This window comes from Typopeltis vanoorti, chromosome 13 (genome assembly GCF_054136105.1).
Source record: "Typopeltis vanoorti isolate ZY-2024b chromosome 13, IOZ_Tvanoo_1.0, whole genome shotgun sequence".
Taxonomy (NCBI): Eukaryota; Metazoa; Arthropoda; class Arachnida; order Uropygi; family Thelyphonidae; genus Typopeltis; species Typopeltis vanoorti.
The window spans coordinates 38,745,918-38,771,521 of NC_143561.1; the positions used below are offsets into that span (position 1 = coordinate 38,745,918).

At 35.0% G+C, this 25,604-nt stretch overlaps 1 protein-coding gene across 2 annotated transcripts in view; it reads right to left on the reverse strand.

Moving 5' to 3' along the window:
- The window catches only part of Cdc42 (Cell division cycle 42), an 80,267-nt gene that overhangs the window by 27,731 nt on the left and 26,932 nt on the right, over window positions 1–25,604 (reverse strand). For both annotated transcript variants that reach the window (XM_090403133.1, XM_090403134.1), the window contains exon 3: window positions 14,680–14,862. In XM_090403133.1, the coding sequence (XP_090259259.1) occupies window positions 14,680–14,862 (183 nt within the window). The remainder of the gene's footprint in view (window positions 1–14,679; window positions 14,863–25,604) is intronic.

The following is a 25,604-nucleotide window of genomic DNA, read 5'->3' on the forward strand; positions in this document are numbered from 1 at the left end:
TGCAACCCTTACCAAAAGTTATAGGCATTAGTGAGACTTGACTAACAGCAGATGATGTACAGGGATTCAATTTGATAGGTTAGTATTTTCAGGGAAGATAGAGAAGATAAGATGGGAGGAGGAGTATTACTGATGATAGCAGATGAATTGGCAGCCAAGGTGGGAGGATGGCTGTTCATTTGAAGCTATCTGGTGTGAGATTTAGGCCAGTACAGTAAGACAAAATATACAATTGGTTGCTGCTATAAGCCAGGGAGTTCCATAGATGATCTGGAAGACATGCATCGCCAAATTAGCACAATGAGTTCAGGTCGGGTGATTATTATGGGGGACTTAACTATGCAGATATAGACTGGAAGGAAGAAAGATCACATGGCAGGAAGGAAATAGAATTTATACACCTGCTAAGAGATAATTACTTAAGGCAGCATGTGATGGAGAGGACAAGGGATGGGAGAGCACTGGACCTGGTCACAGGATCAGAAAAGCTATCCATAACCAAGGTGATCACACTGCCTTCAATTGGTGAAAGTGACCAAGCGGTCTTGATTTGGAAGATTGTAAAACATGAAGAATATTCTATTAAGAAAGGGTATTTGTGGAACTACGAGGCAAGTGATTATGACATACTTAGGAAGAAGCTTAAATCTGCACCATGGCATAAAACAGTGCAGAGTAAGGAAGTTAGTAGTGCATGGCATATATTTAAGGGTCATCTAGAGGATGCAGTATTAAATTGTATACCTAGGATAAGATGGATGACTAATATCATTGAATACAAGCTGCAGAAGGTACATAAAGAGAAAGGTGACCAGCAAACTCACGAACAGTACAAGGCTCAAGCAAGAAAGATGACCAGCATGGCAAGGAAGGCAAAATCAGATTATGAGACAAATCTAGCCAAGCAGGACAAAGGGAGTCCCAAAGAGTTCTTTCATTACGTGAAAAGTAAGAGGAAGAATGACTATGGAAGATTAACCTTAATGAGCGATGATGGTCATGAAGTGACAAAAGCAGATAAAATAGTCTAGTTACTGAGACCACTTTGCAAAGTTATATAATCCTAGTGAGGTTATTGCTTTAGCACATGGGATAGACACTCATGAAGGAACAGAGGTAGATGAACTGGAGGTTCTTACCATATTGCAGAATCACCGTGTAAATACAGTTGTGGGATTAGATAGGATATCAGCTTGGGTTTTGAGAGAATGTGCATAGGCTGTTTAAGTCTCAGCTCTGGTAGAGTTCCAAGGAAGTGAAAATAGAGCAAAATATAATTCCCTTGCATGAGGGAGGTTCTAAGATTGCAGTAGCAAATTATAAACCAATCAGTATCTCAGACATCATGTAAAAGTACTGGAAAAATTGTTTAAAAAGAGAATTCAAGAATGGGGGGGGGGATAAAAATATAATACTGTATGAGGGATAACATGGCTTTGTGAAGGATCAGTCATGCCTTACCAATTTATGATCTTTTTATAATAGGGTAACAGAAGAGTTGGATAAAGAAAATGGTTATACAATGATTCTGCTGGATTTTGCAAAGGCATTTGACAAAATATCAGATGGAACTGTTATACAAAGTAGAACAAATGGGGATGGATATGATGCTGGTTAAGTGGTTAAGAGGGTGGCTGATGGAGAGATATCAAAAAGTGGTATATGGAGAGGAAGAATCAAGGCAAAAGCAGGTGACTAGTGGTGTTCCACAAGGTTCAGAGATAGGACCATTGCTGTTTAATTTGTACATAAATAATATAGGAAATAACCTGAAAGGAAATATTCAGTTGTTTGCTATGATGCAAAATTAGGTAGAGTAATAGTTAATCAAGGCAATGTGGAGAGTTTTCAGGATGATTTAAATAGCTTGTCAGTATGAGCAAAAGATAATGGGTATCCATTTAATGTAGAGAAATGTGAAGTTATGCATTTTGGGATAAATAGATTACAAGCTGTGTATCACATTGATGCTACTGTACTCTAGGAAATAGATGAAGCTAGAGATTTAGGGGGCAGTGGTAGACAGAGTTAAAGTTTAGAAGACAAATTGCTAAGGTAGTCCATAAGATTACTTGGCTATTGAAGAACACATTAACAAATAGAAATAAGGAAGTTATTCCTCTTTTTCTTGGGGATGAAGTGGAGAAGATTCAGAAGGAACGTTCCCTATGAAGACAGATTGAGGGTGTGTGTGTGTGGACTGTAGAAGTTGGTTGATAGGAGAAAAAAGAGGATATGATAGAAACATTTAGGTTACTTAAACGGTTTTATAGGATTGATGATCTCCAATAATCTCACTATCCTAAACCAGTCTACCTCCTTTGCCAACCTGGAAACAACCTTGAACACAGACCTGAATATCCTAGAGGTGTACCTCAAGCAATGGTACTTGAAGCCAAATCAAACAAAAACTGTGTCCACAGCATTCCACCTGAACAATGCAGAGGCGAATCGACACCTCAACCTCTTTTTCTGTGACAAAATGGTAGAACATAAGCCTCACCCGAAATATCTTGGAATGAGCTGGACAGAAGCCTAATCTATAAAAGGCACATCACCAACCTGTCCAACAAAGTTAAAACAAGAAATAATATTATCTCACGGCTTGCTGGAACAACCTGGGGTTGTGGTGCTGATGTCTTAAGGTCATCTGCATTAGCCCTCTTATTCTCTGCAGCAGAATACTGTGCCCCTCTCTGGGAATGAAGTGCAGGCGCTAACATTATAGACACCCAGTTAAACTCTACTATGAGCACAATTAGTGGGACACTGAGAAGCACCTCTCTCCCCTGGCTGCCTGTCCTATCTAACATTGCTCCACCAAATATACGAAGACAAGCCTCGATTAAAGTATTTAATAAAGCAATGAGAAATCCGCTCCTGTCCCTGCACCACTCTCATAAATCCGCCTAAAATCACGAAACCCTTTCTGGTCCATGGACGAACTCTCTTCAGCTGCCTTACCATCAACAGATGGTAAGGCAGCAGTGGAGAGAACACTGGTCCAACAAATGGTTTCCTGGTTGAAGATCCCTGTGCTCCACAGCCTGGTTTTGCCCTTCCTAGGAAGATTTGGTCGTCTGTCAACAGGCTCAGAACTAACCAAGGTGGATGTGGCTACCTACTGTATAAATGGAGACTATCAGACCACCCTTATTGTGACCCTGTAGCCTAGACAATCACTCATATTGTGAATGACTGCCCAAGGAGCCAATTTCATGGTGGTGGCCTCCAGGACATCCATGAGGTGACAGATGAGGCCCTGGATTGGCTTTCTGGTCTGGACATTGACCTGTAGCTGCTTTTGCCATAAGAACAAATAAATAGGATTGATGCAGGGGAAATGTTTCAACACTTGGCTGGAGGATCCAGAACAAGGGGTCATCCCTGGAAGTTGAATAAAAGTGTGGTTAGTAGGAGTGTGAGGACTAGATATTTTGCTTGAAGAGTTGTGAACAAGTGGAATGGGATGCCAGAGTCAGTTGTGAGTGCTTTATCTGTTAATGGGTTCAAGGAGAAGTATGATAGATTATATGGATAGTTTGGGTCTGCTGCGACGAGTCTTCGGACTCCATGGAGGTGCCAGTACAATAATAATAATAATTATTAAGCTGTTTTACAGATTCAAACAGGAATATATTTTTTAAATCTTGTGGGGAAAACAGTATAATTTTCTTTTTGTGTCAATCCATATAAAGACAAAAAAATGTGTTATTTTGATTTAAATTGTTGCTGCATGTCAAGATCAATATGACATATCTTGGTGTTAACATGATAGGGTGATAAACAAACTTAACTGAAATTTGATTATATAACGGAAACAAGTCTTGTTATTTAAAGAAAGCCTTGTAATGCATGACCATCAAAGATATACTTTTAGAACATAAAAAAGTATGCCTTTGCTAATCCGCACACAGTCTAAATTAGTCAAGAACATGATGTAAAAACTGTTCCCAATTATGTGTTTCTGTAATACTATTACTAAATGTTACCTGCAATAAAATAATGTATGTGTGACACACCATATGTGACAAACACTTCTTGAACCCCATCATGTGTATTGCGTTGTAAAAAAATTGGCTAAGCTTACTTGAAATCTTATCACCAAATTCTTGTTATGTAACCCTGAAGCAGTGTGCAGCATACTACAATAGTACTTATGATCAAGTTTACAACATTAACCTCCTATCAACAATTTTCCTCCAAATTAATCTACTGTTTGTTAGGACTCCAATACTGTCAGATCTTATATTTCAGTCTTCTAAGACACTTTAACTACATTAAACCAGACAGATCTTGATATCCTTCTTTTAGGTTCTTTTTTTCTATCGGCTTGTCAAGAACCTGCTATAAAGTTACTATACACATTTAGATTAGCCCTTTTCACACACTGGGTATTAACAATATCAAGCTCCTTCCTAATATCTTCATTTTTCAAATGATTCCACCACTGACATCATTCTGTTCACTCTCCTAATTTTCCTTAAAACTCATTTGTTGTCTTTAGTCTTTAAGTGCTTTAATTCTAACCCAAATATCAACATTTATATGTTTAAAATTGATTTGAACAATATCTTGTATATCAAGTTTTCAATGTTTTTGGCTCTCTTATTCCATAAAAATTTATTCAATTGTCTCCTTTACCATACCAGCTATGCTTATTCTGTTGTCTATTTCCATATTTAATCTAATTATCTTTACTAAAAATTTGTGAAATACCTGAACTATTTTACTTATTTCACAAGTCCTTCACAAAGAATGAGAGTAATGTTTTCCCATGTTCCTGCTTATTTTCACGGTTTTTGTCTAGTTATTGCTCATTTTTGTACCAAATTTGTTATATCAGTACTCCAGTTGAGTTAAAGAATCCTGAATATCATTCGATTTATTTTATATCATTATCAGCAATGTTTCCTCTAATTTTTGCCAGGCCCATATGTACATGAAAACCAATTTATGCACAAGTTTCCAGTCTCAATGTGTGTGCTAACGTAATTTCTCATTTTTTGTCTGTTAGTGGACGTCCACTAACAGACAGTAAACGTTTTGTTTTATCAAAAGGACATGATTTCGCCATTGAGCCTAATAAGGTGCCTCTGATGGATTTTTTTCATAACACAGACAGAGGTATTCGATCCTTATCCCAAGAAACAGCCAACAGGTTATGTTTTGAATGTGCAAAAATTCTTCTTAACACCAACCCTTGAAATCATTGAATAATAATAATAATTTAATTATTACAAAAGCTGACAAAGGGAAGGCTGTAGTTATTCAAGAGGAAGGAATATGAAAGAAAAATGTTTCTATTACTCCACGACTATTCAACTTATAGGCCTCTTACATCAGATCCCTCCAGGAGTCAACTGAAGAGACTTAATTCTCTCATAGATAATGTATCTACATGGGATGAAGATCAAAAGAAAAAACTTAAAACCTTCTTCAGTCGTCCATCTAGATTGTATGGTCTTCCGAAAGTTCATAAACCAGGCATTCTGTTGAGGCCAGTTGTAGATTGTATAGGTTGTCCCACTTACAAAATTTTTATCAAATTGACTCACTTCTTCAACTAGAAGAACTGATACTTATATAAAAATTACTTTGGATTTCAAAAATAAAATTTCAAATCTTCATTTGGACGTTTCAGATATCATGATCAGTTTGATCAGTTTAGATGTCTCTTTATTTACAAATGTTCCTTTATCTGAAGGCATTGAATTACTGCAACAAGAATTTCCTTCAGACATTGTAAAAATATTTGATTTTGTAATACATTCTGGTTATTTTTCCTTTAAAAATAAGTTGTATCAACAAATTGAAAGAACAGCAATGGGCAATCCTCTTTCTCCTGCTATCTCCAACTTTTTTATGGAAGATTTCTAACAACGTATCTTTAACAACATATCTGAAAGACCTACTCATTGGTTCAGATATGTCGATGACATTTTTGCTATATGGAATGGTTCCTTTGATGAACTTCAACAATTTCTCTCTAAGTTAAATGCACTTCATCCAAGGATCCAGTTTACTCTAGAAGTAGAATCAAATAAGCAGTTAGCCTTTTTCATCATCATCATCAAATTCCTGCCATGTACCCTCAATGGGTGTACAGGATATGATAGTACTACATGAAAAAAATTACATCATTACTAACTTCCTATCTACAATTTTCCTCCAAATCAGTCAGTTACTTGTCAAGACTCCAACATTACCAGATCTTTTATTTCTATCGTCTAAGGCACTTTGTACCATAGCATTTCCACCTATATCTTGGTCTTCCTCTGGGTCATTTTGCTGCCAACCTGGCAGAGAACACTTGTTTTGCTAATCTTTCTTCGCCCATTCTGTTTAAGTGACCATACCACCTGAGATTAGCTCTGCTAACGCATTCCTGGATGTTGGCAATGTCAAGTTCTTTCCTAATATCCTCATTTTTAATATAATATTGCCATTGATGCCATCTGTTCACGCCTCTAATCTTTCTCAGGACTCTCATATCTGCGGTCTCTAGTCTTTGGTCAAGTGTTTTACTTCTGACCCAGCTCTCAGATCCATAAGTTAAAACTGGTTTGAACACTGTCTTGTATACAGCTAATTTAGTGTTCCGGCTAATTTCTCTCTTATTCAATATGAATTTATTCAATTGACTTCCTACCATACCAGCTTTGCTGATTCTGTTGTCTATTTCTATATTTATATGATAACTAATAATTTGGGAAACATTTATCAGAAGAACTTCAGCCCAAAGGCCAAGAACTACCAATATAGCCCGCCAGGACTTTAGGAAAACGTTAGCTTCCTAGCTTCAGTTCTCATTTGCTGTTATGTAGTACTTTTGTGCACGTGTCTTTGTATTAAGTTCCCAAGAAGATGGCAACGTGACGTTTGCCGAAATATCGGAAAGCATATATTAAAGTTTATTTAATTTATATTTCTAGTGTACGCTGTCAATTCCTTAATTATTAGTTATCATGTTTAACCAGTGTATAATCTTCTCAACAAGAATAATTTCTATATTTAATTTACCATCTTCACTAAAAATCGTGCCTAAGTAGCTGAAATGTTTTATTTGTTCCACAGGTTCTCCATTCACAACACAGTTGACATTTTCAATGATTCTGACTATTATCATTGTCTTTATCTTTTTATTGCTGACCTTCATACCATATCTATTACAACAGCTATTCAATTTAATCAGAGAATCTTGCAGACTTGTAGCGGATTTATTTAGAAGTATAACGTCATCCGCATAAAGCAAAGAGCTGACATTAACATCTCCAATTTTGATATCATGTTTAATACCACTTTCCTTCATAATGTGATCCATATAGATAATGAATAACAGAGGGGATAATGTACATCCTTGTCTCACACCATATTTGACATTAAACCATCTTCCTGTACTTCCTTCAATTCTAACTGCTGACTTACAACTCAAATAAAGACTAAGTATTGCTTGATATAATGCCCCATTGACACCATATAACTGCAGCGTATTGAATAGTTTCTCTCTTGGCACCTTGTCATATGCCTTTTCCAAATCAACAAAACTTAAATGCAGATCTTTGTTATATTCCCATGATTTCTCCACTTTTTGTCGTAAAGTGAAAATCTGATCCTGACAGCCTCTATTTGGCCTGAATCCAGCTTGTTCTTCACCAAGCTTTTCTTCCACAATTCTTCTCAACCGTTTCTCAAGTATACTTGCATAGATCTTGCCAGGAACACTCAGTAGGAAATACCTCTGTAATTCTCACATTGTTTTATTTCCCTTTTTATATATGGGTACTATGAGAGCTCTACTCCAATCATCGGGAATTCGTCCCTCTGTCCAGGCTTTCTGAACTATGCAGTGCAGCCACTGCAAGACTCTTATACCACCATACTTCAGCATTTCTGGTCGAATATCATCTACTCCTGCTGTCTTTCCACATTTCAAGCAGATCTTCTAATTCTTCGCCAACCAGATGGTAACCTACATTTCTCAGTCTATAGAAAGAAGACTCATTATACGGCCATTATGTCCATGCTGAATCTCATCACCACCCCAGTCAAAAGGCAGGAACTATTAAAATACTGGTTCATCAGGCCCACTCCTTTTGTTCTTCAGACGATCTTTTACAGAAAGAACTGCAATATATTATTGCTTCCTTTCTATCTAATAGATATAAGAATTCCTTCATCAAAGGAGCTTTGAATAATTTTAATATGTCTTGCTTTTCAAATACAGAAGAAATAATGCCCATTCCTATCCCTTATGTACAAGGCATTAGTGAATGTATAGCAAAAGTTTTAAAACCACTGAATATTTTTGTTGCCTTTCGACCGTTATAAAAAATCTCCACCTTTCTCACTTCTCCTAAGGACAAGCTTCCACATCTTAATTTTCCAGGTGTCTACCAGATTCCTTGCTCTTGTGGATTGTCTTATTTCGGACAAACATGAAGATCTACCTCTATTTGGCTAGAAGAACACCAGTCTTATATTCAATACCTTAAACCTGAACAGTCTGGACTTGCAGAAATGCCATCTTCACAGACAGAATTCATTGGAAAAAGACAAAAGTCCTTCACAAAAGTCATTTCCTCATGGCTTTATAAAGAAACATGTGAAACTTTACTTCACTCTCCAAACTTAAACAGATCCAATGATTTACGTCTATCCCCTTTATGCGAGATAGTACTTAATAAATCAGCTAATCTTTCCTAACTTTTTATTGTGTGTATATATATATATATATATATATATATATATATATATATATATATATATATTTTATAGTTAGGAAATTTTATTGACCTTTTTAGTCATCTTACATTAGCTACTTAGGTGGTGCTTTTTGGGATTGTCAGTTATTGTTTAATTTGAGCTTAAAATGTACTGAAGATGCCTGTGACACACAGGCAAAAATTATACCATTAAATAATCTTTTCACGTGAGTTTTTCCATTATTAATTTTATAAATATTTCTCATATGTTCTGTGGAAAGTGAATAAGTGTTCCGTGATGTCAGAGTGACCGAGTCATGTATTTTTAAACATGGAAGTAATTTGGGAATACCGCTGTTTATGACCAGTCATAAAAATTGCCTGCAAGCTGATTATAACAATGGGTGGCATATCCTCTGTTCTCAAAACTTAACAAAATAACATCTGTTTTGCAAATGTTAGACCAATCAGCAAAGAAGTATAAAGAAACTTTTTCCACTGAAATTGAAGATCAAGGTAGTCTGTATCTGGTTTTCAAATCTAGTAATACTGTACTTTCTTCGCAAGTTCGTATTGAAGGGCGAAAGTGCTTGTTTTGAAACCGTAGTGCCGTGATTTTTTATAGGCCTACAGATTTAAATTTTTATATGAATAAGAAACAAGGGACTTTGTTTAATTTTGGTGTTAAGAAATCTCTTATTGAAGGTGTTTGTGATGCAGATAGTGATTCATCCACCTCCAGCCTACAAAGCGATCTCCAGGATGTACAAAAGGAGGGGAAAACTACCAGCACACAGGAGAAAAATTCTGCATTCACTCGTAAATACTTATATTATAAATTTTTGGTGATCAAAATGGGATATGTCAATGAAAATCAGCACACATTAATTTAATGATCTCATATTTGTAAATTTAGGGTCACAAAAACACACGTGTTGAACAGATTATTTTATTAATTACTAATAAAATAAAACTTGACTTTTCGACCCCTATATCGAGGTCATCATCGGAAGAATACAACTGTATAAGGAACCAAGCTACATGCTCATGCCCTGTATACTGGTAAACTAAATCTACGTAGTTAATAAATCCTTTTTCCTAGCCTGACCTCTAGTGATAAAAAAATAAATAAATAATAATAAAATAAAATAAATTAATTTAAAAAAAAAAAAAATATATATATATATATATATATATATATATATATTATAAATAAATAAATACAACTACAATAAACTGCTAAAGTCCTCGTGTATTAATATTCTTCTGGATAGTTCTGATGTTATAAAATGATTTCTTTCAGTTGCTTGAATGGTCCAAACACTTCACCAGGTTGTCTTCTTGTAGTGGGATTTTTCTCTAAGGCTAGTTTAGGTTGTTATACAGGTTGTAGATGGGTCCTCCACATTCTTAAAATTGTTAGGCCATCATTTTTGTTGAGATTTGGGTTGTGGTTGAGCATTTCACGTGACTCTAAATTTTCTCTCAAACCAGGTTTTGGTGCGGTGTAGAGACATGGTATTTTTCCAGTCAATTTTGGAGTGCGTAGTCAGAAAGGCCGGTTTTACCAAAAAGGAGGTATTTAATGTGTCATTTGTGTTCGTCTTGTCTGATTGGGATAGTTCGCCCTGTTTCCCCTATGTCTGGTATGTTACACGTGCATTGTATTTTGTATACCCCTGGGTGTGCTAGGTGTGGAAGAGGATCTTTAGAAGAACTGAGTAGGTGTCTTAACTTATTTGAGGGTTTAAAGGTGGTTTTAATGTTGTATTTGCGAAGTGTTCTGTCTATTTTTTCAGAAATGCCTCTAACATAAGGAATGGCAATAGCATTCTTGAAATTTCAAGAAAGTGAGATCACCTGGATGATAATCAACATACAGGACAACTTGCTATTTCAGATGAACATGTTGAACTTGTTCAGGGACTCCTCGTGGTTGATCAGTGATGGACTGTATGCCAGCTGGCCCATGAAACAGGTATAAACCACCAAAATGTTTGACAAATCCTAAAAGAGAGGCTTAGTATATGTAAAATTTGAGCTTGTTGGGCTCCACGTCACTTGACTGAGATGCAAAAATGGCACAGATACATGGCAGCTGGCCTCCATCTGGAACGATATGAAAATGAAGGGGATGCATTCCTGAATTGTATCATAACTACTGATGAAACTTGGCAAGGGCTTATGAACCTGAACTGAAGAGAAAATCCAATGAATGGTATCATTCAGAATCATTCCATCTGAAAAAGCTTCACCAGGAACCCAGCAAATTCATGCTGACAGTAACTGACAAAAAGTTCAAAGTGTCGTTCTTCATCATCATGCTGTGCCTCAATGGCAAACTGTTAACACACAGTACTATCGACGATTTCTGGAGCTCTATTTGCATCTGGCTTTAAGGAGAAAAGAACCGCATTTTTTTTCACAGGTTCTCCACCATGTTTGTTGCATGACAATGTACAATGTCACTTGTGTGTGTGTGTGTGTGTGTGTGTCACAACTGGCGATAGAGATGTTGGATAGGTGGCAATGGAAAGTATTGGAACATCCTCCGTATTCAGATACGAATTCTTGTGACTTCAACTTGTTCCCCAAAATGAAAGACCCCCCCCCCCAGATGTCTGTAATTTTGCAATGTGCAAGAGGTTCGAGTAGTAGGTTGCACTATCATTGATATCAACAGGCAACAGTGTGCTGATGGTATCCAGCAGCTTCTGTAAATTTGGAAACAGGTGCAGAACATGGCAGGAGATTACAATGAAGAGATATAATTGTATAGACTTGATAAATTATTTTACATTTTGCGCACGTTTACAACACTCGCATTACTACCAACAACGTTGGTCATAAAGACTTATTTCTAGTCTTCTCTCCATGTCAATTTGTGCTCATTATGCTAGAAAATGGTGTTAATCCTTGACTTAAATAGAAATCGAGCATGTACTTTGCCCTTTTCTCAAAATAGGTCAATATTTCTGGAATTTATTTTGCTCTCTACTGTCTAGATATCCAATAAGTATCAGCTTTTTGTTTCTTCTTTATGTCAGCTGTTTTCTTTAATAGGGCAAAGGGGCTTGAGGCTATTTGGTGTGAATCAGAGGTTTTTAAGACAAAATACATAGTGAGGTGTCAATACTGACATATATCTTGAAGGACTAAACTGCAATAGCAGATCAACTTTATGGTAGAAGGGTTATTATTATGAGGCGATTATTATTATTTTCATCTGTAGAGATATTTATGAAAGGGAGCAGCATGTGATGGAAGGAACTCAGAGCTAGTAAGCATCCAAGAATTTCACTCTAAATGAGATAACCGTTATACCTTGAACCAATGCAGTTTTAATTTGCATGGTAGCAATAATAATATGGAAGTTTTTTTGTTTGTTTTTTTTTTAAAGAGGAATATATGTGGAACTAAGATGATTATAATACACTAAGAATGTAGCTTGAAGCTGTGACTTGATATAAGAAAATGCATGATAGAGGAATCATCAGTGCATGGGAAGTGGTCAAGGGGTGTCTCAAAGAAGCTATAACGAACCACATCTTCAAAGTTAGGAGAATAAACTGAAGGGGGAGAGAAATTAATGAACAAATTTTAAAGTAAGACCAGGAAAAAAAAAAAAAAGATGGAACCAATATGGAGAGAAATGTGATGACCTGGAACAATAAAGAACAGGTCAGAAGAGAAGCAGACATAGTGAGTAAAGTGACATAGTGAAGGCAAATCAGACTATGAAAAGAAGTTGGCTGAACAACAAAAATCTGAGAAAATTCTTTAATTATGCAGCAAATAAAAGCAAGAATGACCATGGATGGAGTCTTAGAGATTACATATGACAAAAGAATACATGAAATAACCTAGTTATTAAGTACGAGAAGTTTCTGAAAAGTCATGTAACACTTTTTTTTTCTCAAGGATGTTGGAAGTTGAAATTATACACCAAGAAATAAGAACAAGTACCACTTCTCCACAAAGTCTCCAAATTTATCGATGCACTTGTTCCAACAATAGATCAGTTTATCAATACCAGTACTGAAGAGGTCTGTGCCCACAACCGTTAACCAACATTGTACCACCTGATGAACTTCCATAGTGAAATGCCTTCCGGAAAGGCATTTCTTGAAGGGGGAACCGAACAAAGGGAAGTCTGAAGGTGCTAATACAGCACAACAACCCACGAATGGTATATGCAGCATTGTGTGGAGTAGCACTGTCAGGCACCAAAATCACACTGCTTGTCAGGAATTCTGGTTGTTTGTATCAAATGTTGGCTTTCAGTTTGTCCAACATTGCAAAGTAATACTCTGCATTGATTGTTCCTCCCTTCGGCAAGAAGTCCACCGACAGAAAACCTTGACAATCCACGAACACCATGGCCATGACTTTTTAAGACAGTGGGAACAGTTTTGAACTTTTTTTTTTTTTTTTTGCACACAGGAGATTGTAGATGTTTCAAGATCATGGAGTCTTGTTTGCTCTCTGGGGTAAAGTGATGAACCCACGTTTCATCTTCTGTGACTACGTGAGCAAGAAAATCTTTGCCTTTGTCGCTGTATTGCAGATTACATGCATGCTACCTTGTGCTCCTCTAACAAGTGTCAGGGCACTCCAGTGAGAGGACACACCTTTCAAAAGTCTAGGACATCGTGAGCAATTTCATAATCAATGGACGTACTGAAGTTCACCACTTGTGAAATTTCACACAGTTTCACTCACTGGTCTTCAAGAACAATTCCCTTAATGTAAAAAATGTTTTATGCTTTACTTGATGAAGGCCTGTCCACCCAATGTCAATCTTCAATGTCACCACAACTCGCTTTAAATTCACTGCGCCAAAAACACACCTGCTTCTTTGACATCACCTTTTCACTATACACAGCAACCAGTTCATAGTGAATGTCACTTGGTAAATCCCCTTTTGCTTGCAAAAAATGAATAACTTCAAGGACACTTATTTTGGACCACACTCAGAGTAGCTGCCATCTTGCAACTGTAATTAACCGTGAGGTGACAGTAATGCCACACTGCAATGGCAGCCTTTTTGAACGTTATTAATAGATCTATCTATCTACTGTGTTTTATCTCGTTTCCTTTCACCATTATTAAAGAAAATAAATGTGTTACTTTACTTTTCGGAAACCCATCATGATAACATGGGTAAGATTCATTATTCATAAGATTCCAGATCCATTAGCTAAAATAGAACTAGATGAAAAGACAAAGAGATATTAATTACATGAGCTTCAATGCACATAGCGAGACTGGATGGGATATCATCATAGGTACTTAAAGGAATGTGCAAGAAAATCAGCAATACATCTGACCTGGTTGTTTAACTTAGTCTCAACATGAGCACAATTCCTAATGAGTGAAAGAAGCAAAATAATTCCATTATATATTATGTGAGCTAGAACTGATGGAGTCAATTGCAAACCAATCTGTATCTTTGGAGTTGTTAATGGAGAGGCTGGTTAAGACCTGCAAACAGATAGGGTGATATGGGACATGTTAGATACATAATCCTTGCAGACCAAACTGATCCTATGGGTAAATCTTATGAGTGCCAGTTTAATGTTGCTAAGTGCAAGGTTATGCACTAAGCACAGTTAAGTATTATATTAATGGAAATTTGCTGTAGGTGGTTGATGAAACTAAAGAGGTGATAGCTGGACAGCAAGTATAGAGGCCATACTACTAAAGTGGTTAAAGTCATCACATTGTAGTTATCCAGTGATGAAAAAGAACATTAACTTGTAAAAATAAAGAATCAGAAGAATTCTAATTTTCAAAATATTACTGCATAACCTTCACAAATAAAACATTGAATAATAATAAAAAAGGCAGTATTACTGATGCAGCATATTATACCATTAAGTTTGAAAGAACAACTTATTCAAATGTTATAAGCAATAAAAAAAATTTTAATTGAGTACTTATATATCATAAAATGGTTTAAAATACTTTTTACCTTTTCTTTTACATTTTCAAAAGACGATGGTGAAACAACAGAGAAACAGACAAGAAATACATCAGTCTGTGGATAACTAAGAGGTCGTAATCTATCATAATCTTCTTGTCCAGCAGTATCAAACAATCCTAATGTATAAGGTTCCCCACCAATCATCACAGTCACTGCATAGTTATCGAACACCTTTAGGCACAAACATAATTAGAACAGTGAATAACATTGCGAATACCAAGACAAAAAATGATTTTAGTATATACCACTTAATGATTAGCTGCTAATTTTTACTGATACATATACAGACCAATTTTGAATGTCAAGGATGGGAAGAAAAATATTAAAGAAAGCTATTCAGCAAACTTAACACAAAAATACATCAAATATAAAACACAAAATCTTTGTATACTTACAAAAGAATTTCATTCTGAGAATTTTAGATCTTGCTCATTCATGATATATTACTGATCAAAAGTCAATGCAAATGACCTCTTCTAAGTACTGGCAAGTTAACAATTCTTGTAATAAGAATCAGCAAGGCCAAAATTTAGTCTGTTATAAACTCTGGTTCTAAGTCGAATATTATCAGCTACCACTTTTATTCAACATAGGTATTATGATGATGTATAGAGGTATTAACCAGCCATACAAATGGGTATGGTGGATGAACATCAACCATCTTAAACCATGTCATTTCAATGATGAACTTCACATTCGTGTTTCTGCATGACAAAAATATGTCATGGCCTAATAAGGCCGTCTTTTAAACCACCTGCTTAATCTGAAGTTAAATTCAATTAATTAAAAAAACTAAAATAAGGACACTGGAAATACAAAAAACACTCAAAAATATTGTTTTTCTTCTTTTCCTCAGACACCTCTAGAGGATCATTCGACTCACTGCAACCAAAATTTGATATACAGCTGGTTTTTTTTTTTTTTTTTTTTACATGGCTGAAGGTCCTCCTGAGATATTCAGCCTAAAAAGATATTTTAACCATAAATAACTCAAGTCTACTCACTCAACTGACTAAGTAAATTTAGAAGTTATTTCTTACGTTGTTCATCCTCTCATGAGAATTTTGGCCCAACTAGACAAAAATGAAGAAGAAAGGTTGTCATTTGCAAACACCTGTACAGGTCACCAATTCAATGGATTTCAAACAAATTTGGAATATAGGTGTTTATAACACTGTCCACTGAGTAGTTCAGCCTAATTAGACTAAAGTAAAGGGGAAATTATAAAAGCAAGTTACTTTTTCCATACTCTCTCTCCATATGCAGCATCACAATTAACCAATTTTATTCAAATTTGAAGATAGTTGTTTCTTACATTGCTAAAAGTAGGTTAACGAGATTAAAATGTAAGAAATTGCAGGGCATCCTATTCTCTACAGAAACTTCTACAAAAGCATATTGTTCAACCAATGACAAACTGTTTCTTAAATCAAGTTTCCAATAACCATTTCTGCACAATCAGACCAAAATGGAGGGCCAAAGTTGTAAAGAGAGAAAATAAAGTAAAAACATGCTACAGATGTCATGGGTCACAACTGTTCCACCAACTGATAATTTATTCCTAGGCTATTTTACTTACATCTTGTAAAAAAAAAGTCATTCCATTAAAAAAAAACATGTATAAAAAAAAGAAAAGGATTTGCTTCCAATTCAGAAGTGGTTACTTGGTTGACTAATTGTTGAGAACGTAAATTCCCATCTGAAATTCAAGCAATACCATAGCAAAGCAATAATACCATTAATAATGTGGATAATAGCTTCTGAACTCTTGCTTCCTCAGTAGAAGCCAAGATGGTTCTAATATGACTAGGTAATCAACCATACCAAATTCTAGTACTTTGGCCCATGTTAGTAAATGCTCCAGAAAACAACCCGCATTTTAAAAAGTCTCATATTTAAGATGCTAATTACATTTTTTTTTTTTTTAAATCTCCTACTCTTGTCAGTTTTGCCACCATTCATCAAATTATGACAGTTTTCATATAAATATAATTCACCCTTTCGATTAACTCTGTCACCTATTGGCTACAACATGATTTCAAAAGATGAGTGGTGTTACTTAATATTTGTCTTATATTTGGGGTGTTGACAGGTTGGTTAATCAACTAATCATTAAGTAAACACTTAATATATTTATTCATCTCATTCAGTAGCACAGATGTATCAAATGGCTACCCATTCTCCATATTTTATAGAGGATTTTAAATTAAAATACTTCCCATGATAAGTCTTTTGACTCCATAGAGATCTGATAATAACAAACAATTTCTTTCTGAAACATTGAAAAAAATACAGTATCAGAACATGTATTTTCAATAATCAACAACTTGTGGACTGCCGAAAAATCACAACTGAACCTTGAAACTTTAAAAGTTATGATAACTATAAAATGTAATTTCACAAATTCATGTGTAGATTTCAAGACAACTGGATCAAATGATGAATTTTTGAAATAAATCTACTCTATTGATAAATATTATACTGTTTTTAATTATGTATTTATCCCTGTTCTTCTATATTATATTATGACTTTCTTTTTTTTTGGGTTGTTGTCAGAAAATGTTTCCTGGATTAGCATGACCAAAAAATGGTCATCCTAAATATGACCTAGTTAGTTATTTAATACATGGATTATATCTAAAAGTTTTTCAAGGTAAACATATATTCTACTTACTTTTTAATAAATAAAAATGCATAGAAAACACTCAGCAGTTTATTTCAAGTATCCCTTATATGTTTCTCCTGTATCCAAGAAAAATAAGTTTACTTGGACACACAAAAGGAGAGAGAGAGAGAATTTCTGCACTATAGAGACTATATTCATTTATATATTCATTTAGGACATCACCTGACGACAGATAAATAACAATAATCATAATACATAACAAATGATATTTTATTATGGAGGCTACAATTGATACTTAATTGTTCATTTCAAAGACTAAACAGAAGCCTGAGACAGGAAAATCTAAATTTTCACCAATGAAAGAATAATCTATGAAGTAGAGAATTGATCATTTTATTTTAATCTATACAGTATTTTTAAAACTAAGAGGATAAACATATTATTTAAGCTTAAAAAAAATCAGAATAAAAGGTCAGTTCATTTCAGAAAACTTTACAAGCACTAGCTAAAAAAAAAATGACAAATCTTTCACATGCATTAAAAGGATGAAAGAGAAAAGATGCCTATTTATAATAGCTTGAAAAGAATTATTCTGAAAACAAATTAAGATATATATCATACTACACTTTATTTGTGATCTTAAATTAAAATATAACTCCAAATTAAACAATAACCTAGCCAAAATATTTATATAATATTTTTCCCATTTCTTCTTCTTTTTTTTTAATATTGTGAATGCATTCAAAAATTGAAGTGTCAAAAACAAAAATTTATTTTCAGTTTATAAAAAATTAAAGAAAGACAAACTTACGTGAAGTAACTTTATTAGTTGTAAGATTTTTATCTAAGCAAAGCAGTTTCAGTACAACAACAATGGAACACAAAATAAAATACAATAAAAGAATCAATTTTAAAAAGCACAACAATAGACAGTCAGTAAATTCCCTAAATAAATAAATACATTTTTATATACAAGGTGGCCATAATTAATCTTTCCCTATTCAGAGCATTATGTACCTCGATCTAACAACCGGAATGTCACCAAATTTGGTAGTGAGATTAATCAATACATGGGAAGGATTCAATGAAAAAGTTGCAACTGGGCAAATATGCACTGCACAATGTAAAAAAAAAATTTAAAAAAAATCAATTAAAATGGACAGGCAAATGAATAACAAAGACTAAACTGAAATGAAAGGTTACCTTTATGTATTGCAATTATGATAACACAAACATCAATAAAACAATTAATATCAATTTAATTTATCACAGTAATTACAATATTACAGTTACTGGGATGTAAATGTTGTTACAAACTTGTTGCACAACTCTAGCACAGTGAATTCACCCATGCAAAAGAGGACCTGATTCAGTGTGGTCACTGTTCTCATGGATGAGAACTGCATCCAATACACAGCATTCTCACCAGCAGAATAACATGTCTGACGGAATGTTCACCACAGGCCGTGATACGGCCTATGACGGCAGCCAAATTCAAGACACTGCCATGATAGACGTTGGCCTTCAGGTAACCCCACAACCAAAAAATCACATGAAGTAATGGGGGGGGGGGCATGCAATCGGAAAGAAGCGACTAATCACTCTTTCTTCTTTTAAGTGATGCCATGGAAGCTGCTGTACTGGTCGCACAATGTGGGAAGATGCTCCATCTTGCATAAAATTGGTTTGGGATACAAGAGTATACAGGGAATTTAGAACAGAATTGATCATTTTACTTTTAAGCAAAATAAAACTAAATATCACATTGAAAAGAAAAAAATATATAAGAAAATTTTAAAACAGAATAAATTTCAACAGTTGCCAGAGATTAACTGCCAACTGAATACATAAATATTATTTAAAAAAAAATCAAAAACTTTGCAAGCAGAACCAAACCTTGGATTCTAAGCGACAAACTCTGAAGAGAGCAGTGATCGATTCTACCAGGGAGGTAAGTGATGAAATTTTTTGCAAAGGCAGAAAAATCTAAAATGGATGCAAGTTAAAGAAAACATATCGAAAGATCTTAATTGGAAGATGCCTTAGAGAACACACACACACACACAAATTAAGCTGTGTGTAAAAATAGCTAAACAAAAGTCATGGGTAGACTGGTAAAATACAGAAGACAAATCTTGTGAAAGCAGCTGTTGTGGAGGGTATTGAAAAATCTTCATAATGGAGGTGAGAATACTATAAAAAGGAATCAGAGATCATATAGGAATGTAATCAGAGGTAGAAAAGGCCATCAGAAGCTGAAAATGTGAAAGGCAGCTGGAATACATAATATTCAACCAGAATGGTCAGTGTTATCTATGCTGCCAAATCATGCCAGATGAGAGACTAACAGTACGTGAGAGACACTGTGAAAGTCATCTTATGCCATGGAGACTGGATATAGAAAGTATTTTTTTTGCCTTGGGTTTATTATATGTTAAAGATAACAAGAAATTTTATACTTTGTTTTAATCCTTTTCCCAAGGAAGCAAACAAAATTTTGCACATGAAATATATTCACGTCTATATAATGCATGTATTATACACGTCCGAAAGGGGGTGTGCTTTTCATTATGGAATACATACTAAGGCAAGTGATATGAAGTCATTAGCCTCTATATACAAGTAGCTCAGACGTGAATATATTTTACATGCAAAACTTTGTTTTGCTTCCTTGGGAAAAGGACTTAAAACCAAGTATAAAATTTCTTGGTATCTTTAATGGAGACTGGATGTTCTCTGTATAGGTAATATATCTAGGAGTATAATCTCCCACCCCTGTTCATTCTCTCTCTTCACCTTTGAAATATAAACATGACAGCAAATCGAAAGAAGTACAGTGTCACTGCAGTTAAAAAAAGCTGATCTCCCTTAACCCTCCTCCTCTTCTCATACACCCAAAATTCTCAAAAATTAAATTCGAAAATCTGAACAAAAAATTTTTTCCACGTTCACTCCAACAATAGTGGTATAAACGTCTACCCAAATGATGGGGCACCTGCAAACATGATCTATTTTCTGCCAAACTCAAAATCTCTGCCACAAAGGGTGTACTTGTACTTTTGCTCAAAGTGATATTCCTTGTTCTGCAGATGCTTCGTCATGTATCATTCACCTGCTATCTGATATTCTCCAATGCTGAAAATCACTGACATCTATAACTTGTTATCCTTGAAGATGATTTCCAAATTTCGCTAAAGTGAAGTCATCTTGCTTGGTGACTTTAATGTCCACAACTTCAACCAGCTTCTTTTTTCCCAATTCCAATAACCACGCTGACAAAGAAAGTGAGGTATCTACATGAACTAGAGTCAACTGTTCATCTCTCAACCAAATTCCATACAATCATTTCCACTCACCCAACACTGGATCTTTTCTTAACCAGTTATCCTTCCAGGTATACTATACTGATGACCAGTCATCCTGGTAATTCAAGATAACAATCTCATTCAGTTTCCATCTCTTGTGGAATGCCACTACCAAACATTCACAACCCTGTGTACTTTTAGCACAACACCACTAAGAGGAAAGATCTCCGAGACTTCACATCTCATTCCATGGTCAGACTACTCTTTTCGTTCTCTAGATCCAAATACTGTTGTGATCTTGTTAGAGTAATTATCCATGCTAGAATGAAAACCTTCATTCCCCACTCTGTTCAAAATTCCCAAAACACATATCTAAACTATAGTTTTCCGAAAGTGTGGCAAAGTACTCTCTCTCACTGAAAACTTGTGGCCTGTGGCTTAAGACAAAAAAGCTCCCCTGAAGCCTGCAACACTTTCAAAACCATTAACAGGACTGACTCTGAAAGAGCTGAATGTAGAAAATAGAAACCTCACAGCCTGAGAAATGGCAGTTTTGCTTTCTGATCCTCGGAAAAGATATTAGGTGTAATTTCTCTCCAGCTGTGTTTCCACTTCTCTCACTCCCAAATGATAATATTGCAACATCACCTAAATACAAAGCTCCTGGCATCAATCTTTTCATTCAACTCCTGCACAGACAAGGCAAATCACTGCGTTTACCTGGAGCATTACATTGCATGCCTACTGGGATCTTTTGCCAGAAAAACATCAGCAGCATCTTGAACAACCTGCATACTAAAAAAAGGCTGATCCTGATGGTACCCCACTAACTGCATTCAAGAAATGTGCTCTTGAACTAACATTTGTTCTTCATTGCCTATCCACTATATTTAGCTAGCATCCTTTCTACAGTATGAAAGTAAGCCCACATATAATCAATTTAAAATAAAAAAAAGAAAAGAATACATATCTACATCAAATTGCTGACCTACTTCTCACCCCAGTGTTGTCTAAAATAATGGACTAAGTCATCAATAGAGGATTTAAAATAGGAAATAATCACTACTTAGTTATGAGCAGGATAAAATGATCATATTGACGAGCGTGTAAGAAAGTTTTAATATTGATCAAAGTTGAGCAGCTTTCAGAGGTGAACTGTAGACTCAAATACACAAACATCATTCAAGAAAAATAAAAGAGTTTGAAAAGAAACCAATCAACCTTGGAGATTCAGTGGTTTGCCCTGAAGAAAATGTTGAGGTTGTCTGTAAGGATAAAAAAAATCAGAACTCCGTGGTGGACTCAGAAGTTAAAGAGGCAGTCAAGGAAAAGAACATATTGAACATCCCTGGCAAGTCAGTTTGTGCTCTTAACGAATACAGAGAAAATTGTAAGAAAGCAAAGCACTGTATAAAACTAGCTAAACAAAAGAGATGGGAAGACTTTGGCAAGAACATAAAAAATAAATATCAGGAAGACAGGAAAATATTCTGGAGCCTATTGGGAGGGGGAAATCAGAAATGAACAAAAGTATTGTAAAAGGAATCAGAGATGATAAAGTTGACATGAAAATTGAAGATAAAGATATTCTAGATATCTGGAGTAATTACTCTGAAAGCTTGAAGCAGAAAACACCATTGAAATTCTGAAATGTGGGAAGGCAGCTGGAGTAGATAAAATTTGACCAGAATGCTCAAATATGGAGGTATAAAAGTTTACAGTTGCTGCACTACATAATTCGAAAGGCCTGTTCAGAGAGTTGAATTCGGGACAATTGGAGTAGAGCTCTTGTAATACTCATCTATAAAAAGAGAAAACTGACTGAGAATTGCAGAGCTTTCCCTGGCTGAATATTCCTGGTAAGATTTATGCAAATACACTTGAGAAATGGCTAAAAAAAATTGTGGAAGAGAAACATGGTGAAGAAAAAACTGGATTCAGGTCAAATAGAGGTTGTCAGGAGCAAATTTTCACCTTAAGACAAATAGTTGAGAAATCTTTGAAATATAACAAGGATTTGTATTTAAATTTTGTAGATTTTGAAAAAGGCATGACGAGGTGCCAAGAGGAAAGCTCTTCAAAATGCTACAATTATATGGTATAAATGGGACATTATATCAAGCAATACTCAATGTTTAAGTTTTAAGTCAGCAATTAAAATTGGAGAGACAAAAAGATTGTTTGTCCAGGTGTGCAGAAAGGGTGCACATTAAATGTGCTGTTATTCATTATCTATATGGATCACATTATGAACGAAAGTGGTATTATATCTCATATCAGAAATGAAATCCAGTACAAGTCTGAAAGATGCACTGGATTTCATTTCTTCAGAATTGAATAACTGTTGTAATAAATGTCTTTTTATTGCTGATTTTCATACCAAAGACAATGAAAATAGGCAGAACAGTGAAAACATCAACTGTATCTTGAATGGAGATCCTATAGAACAAGTAAAACATTTCAGCTATTTAGGAACAATTTTTAGCGAAGATGGTAAATTAAATATGGAAATAGACAACAGAATTAGTAAAGCTGGTATGGTAGGAAGCTGAATAAATGTATATAGAATAAGAAAGAAATTAGTCAAAACACTAAATTAGTTGTATATAAGACAGTGTTCAAACCAATTTTAACTTATGGATCTGAGAGCTGGGTTAGAAATAAAGACACTTAATCACAGACTGGATATTGCAGATATGAGAATTCTTTGAAAGATTAATGGCATGAACAGATGGTTATCAATGGCAGTACAGTATTAAAAAATGAGGATATTAGAAAAGAACTTGCCAATGTTAGTATTCAGGAATGTGTATGTGTTAGCAGAGCTAATCTCAGATGGTATGGTCACTTAAATAGAATTGAAAAGGAATGATTAGCAAAACAAGTGTTCTTTGCCAGATTGACAGGTGGGTTGATATAATAAAAAGTGTCTCAGAAGACATAAATAAGATCTTATAATGTTGGAATCTTGACAGATAACAGATTAATTTAGAGAAAAATTGTTGATTGGAAGTTAGTAATGATGTAACTTTTTCATGTGGTATTATCATAATATCCTGTACCCCTCCCGAGGATACATATCAGGAATTTGATGATGATTAATAGGGTCTGGCATTACGGATATCTCAGCAAACTGCTATCTTATGGTCTGCTTTGGACCATTTGTAATTAGATTCCTAGTCTTCTCTTAGGTCATTCAATAAGTGTGTAATGGTAGAGGGTGTCCTTTCTTCAGATTTTCCTATTTATACAAGTGTTCCTCAGGATTCATCACCTACCTTCTTTCTCATATACATAACAAATGATCTGCTCTCAATGACCTCAAACTACCACCATTTTCATGACAGCACTCAAACATCTCATGCTTCATCTACAAGATCCTAAACACTGATCCACACATCAGTGAAACTTCAATGGGACAAAAACAACTTAAGTCACCTTCACTAATTCCAAAACACAGTTTTGTCTTTTTGCTGAAATAACTTCCATAGCATCTTTTTTTTTTACAAATCTTAAATCCACATAATTCCTGGAATACTGATTTTGTATTAGGAATGGTGCATATTGAAATCTCTATAAAAATTCTTCATGCTGTTCAGAAAAGAGTAGTTTAGTTAGCTGATGACCCCTCTCTCTCTCCCTCTCTCACGCTCTTCAGCCACCTGTCTCAGAGATGGTCAGTTTCCACATTGTGCATTTTCTACATATTTCCATGCACGTTGTTCAACAAAACTGTCATCCGCATTCCCTTATATTTCCCATTTCTGCTAAACTTATGGCAACTGAAGTAATCGGGGGCCAAGGTACTTTTTACAGACTGCTGACTCACCAAACCTGCAAATTCCCATGAAGAATTCTCCAAGGATTGTGTGTTATAAAAAAATAAATAAATAAATAAAAAATGGAAGTTTTATGGTGGCTACACTGCATAATTGAGAATGCCCGGATAGAAATATGAATTTTTGATGAATGACACTGAGATCTCATAGTTCTCATCTATAAAAAGGGACTGTGAATCTGAGAATTATAGAACTTCCCTATTGAGTGTACCAGGTAAAACATTTATTCGCGTGCAAAGGTTTCTGTGGTTCAGTAGTTCGAGAGATAGATTCCAGTATTATTGAGACCACATATTTATTAAATACGAACATGATACGTACAACTTACATCAGGGGCATTGGTGTATAAAAAGAAAAGTTAAACACAACTAACAAAGATTAAATTCATAGTCCATTAGAAACATCTAACTGTAACATTGAAAAAATTGAAACATTTGTTACTGAATGTTTGCTGGAACATTGTTATTTGTTATCACGTTCTGTGCTTCAGGTGCGTTATGTCCGAGATCTGAGGAAGTTAAATTTTTTATGAATGCTGACCACACTTGGTGTAATATCAAACCTTGGTTTTTGTTGCACTGTATAGGAATTCTAAGCATTTTTTCTGCTTCCTTGAATATCCTTGTGAAACAGTTTTTATCAATATATGACATGATCGTTTTTCCTAAAGTACTTCAGGAAAGCTAGGCCTGATTTGTGTTCTCTTCTTTTTTCTACGACATTGTTCTGCAAATACAACTAAAAAGTAGCTTTTCTAACTTTAGAAAAAATATCAAGATTCCTACATCCATCGAACCCTTCGCACCATCCCATAAAAAAACCAGGAGTCTATCAAATCTGTTGTTCTTGTGGAATTTGTTACATAGGACAGACGAGGTCAGGAGAAATCCATATGACAGAACATAAAAAAGATGTAGAAAAAAGAAGAGAACACAAATAAGGCCTAGCTTTCAACTTCCACTGGCCATAAAGTACTTTGGAAAAAAAAAACGATCATTTCATATATCGATAAAAACTGTTTCACAAGGAAATTCAAGGAAGTGGCAAAAATGATTAGAATTCCTACACAGTGCAACAAAAACCAAGGTTTGATATTACACTAAGTGTGGTCTGCATTCATAAAATAATCTAACTTCCTCAGAT